The 1,745-nt window shown below is 44.4% G+C and overlaps 1 protein-coding gene across 1 annotated transcript in view; it reads left to right on the top strand.

Moving 5' to 3' along the window:
* The first annotated feature begins 1,676 nt into the window (after positions 1-1,676).
* Positions 1,677-1,745, top strand: part of Sypl2 (synaptophysin like 2) — a 12,716-nt gene continuing 12,647 nt past the window's right edge. Inside the window, exon 1 of the mRNA XM_012515953.2 lies at positions 1,677-1,727. Within this exon, the coding sequence (XP_012371407.1) occupies positions 1,677-1,727 (51 nt within the window). The remainder of the gene's footprint in view (positions 1,728-1,745) is intronic.

Raw genomic sequence — 1,745 nt, 5'->3', positions numbered from 1 at the left:
CTCTTTTGCAAGAGTTTTGTTTGAGTTTACATAATGGATCCAGTTGCTAAAATGTATTTCTTGTGTTGAAACATACACATACACACATCAATTGGAAATTTAGTGCTGTGTAGAAATCTAGACAACGTGCACCACGAGATGTATATTCATTCATTCCATGTAGCACTGTTGGGAAGAGTAGATATTTGGAAACAACTCAAACGCCCATCAGTGTGAAAGTAAATGCACTCTTGTGTGTATGAAGTAGAATTCTGTAAAGCAACATGCTTCTGTCTAGTTAACTCTCCTTAGCACAACATTGAGGGTTTTTAAAAAAAAAGTTGAAAAGGGCCACCTAAAGCATATTGTCTAAATAAAATTTAAAGCAAGTTGAAAAACATTACTGTGTTTGATGAGTCTGTATACCGTTTCTAGCTATAGTCATACCATGCATATATAGCGAGAAAGTGTTAAAATATGTATGCGACTGATTAAAGCACAAATTCCGGATGTAGTATGGTTATTTCTATGAAGAAAGGAGAAAGACAATGACAGGATTCACACAGGGCTTTGATTTTACATACACCTTTATTTCTTTTTTATAAATGGTTTTGAAGCAAACAAGGTTAATTGTAAAAGTTTAATAAGGCTGGTCAGCGGGTATGGGAGTTTTGCTGCATTATTCTGAGTCTGCTGGCGTCGTATTCTGTGTGTATATCATTGTAGACATTGGTAATATGTGTTAGTTCCTATTTGTACGGTGTGGGCGTTTACAAAAATCACATAATCTGTATAATGGCCTTATGATATGAGGAGGACAGAAAACATTATCTGTCTTCCATTGAACAGGGACAATTTATTAAGAGCTGTATTGAGGAACCAGCTGTCTTATTTAGAGCAGATCGCGCGGAAATCCAGAGTCGCCCTCTTAAAGCCCAGCACGATGGGTCCCGGTCGGAGCTGCGGTCCCACTCACTCATCCCCAATCTTGGGAAAGCACTCAGTGCAAGAGCGCGGGGCACGCACACCGCCCAGGTGTTAGCAAACACTGCGGAGTGCTGGGTGGGCTGGGGCCGCTCCGGGGAGGCTTCGATGAGGTGGACTGGGACTTGCGAGCCAGTCGCGAAGACGCAGGCACTGGGTTCTCGCCTCCCAGTCGCTGACACTGGCTTACTCAGCGACCTGGGACAAATCGTTTATCCTTTCACAACTTACACTCGCATAACGTAAATGTGCCATACGTGTAACTGCTCACTCTGAATACTTTTCGAAAACTAAGACCATTTAAAATGCGTCCGAGCGCGACCCGCTCAAGTTCAATGGGAACTCCAGTAGGAGCGCACCACGCCTCTGGGGCTTTTCAGCTCATTTAAATTGTGTCGGCTTTGTAACGAGGACCAGATTTATATTTTTAAGAGGCTAGGAAATTTTATTTTATTTTATTTTATTTTATTTTATTTATTTATTTATTTATTTATTTTGCTCCGAATGCCTTCAGGGCAGGTTTGGCTGGCATGAGTTGTGGGACTAGGACATTTTTAAATTACTAACACGCAGTCGTTGCCTGCTTCCCCTAGGCTAGCCCCTTCCATCAGGTGGGCTCCGGAGGGTCCTGGAAGCAAGCGAACAGGAGACACTGAAAGCTTTAAGAGAAGCTCCCGAAGTTCTGGGCCTCGCGCTGCTGCGGCAGAGAAGAAATGCGCGAGCACTTCGGGGTCGGGCGGCGCGCCCTCCGAGCCCGCGGGATGGCGCCGCCCGGCCCGACT

Source organism: Octodon degus, unplaced genomic scaffold (assembly GCF_000260255.1).
Source record: "Octodon degus isolate 3935 unplaced genomic scaffold, OctDeg1.0 scaffold00084, whole genome shotgun sequence".
NCBI lineage: Eukaryota > Metazoa > Chordata > Mammalia > Rodentia > Octodontidae > Octodon > Octodon degus.
Note: the sequence above shows the minus strand (reverse complement) of the source record. Positions and strands in the feature narration are given on the sequence as shown.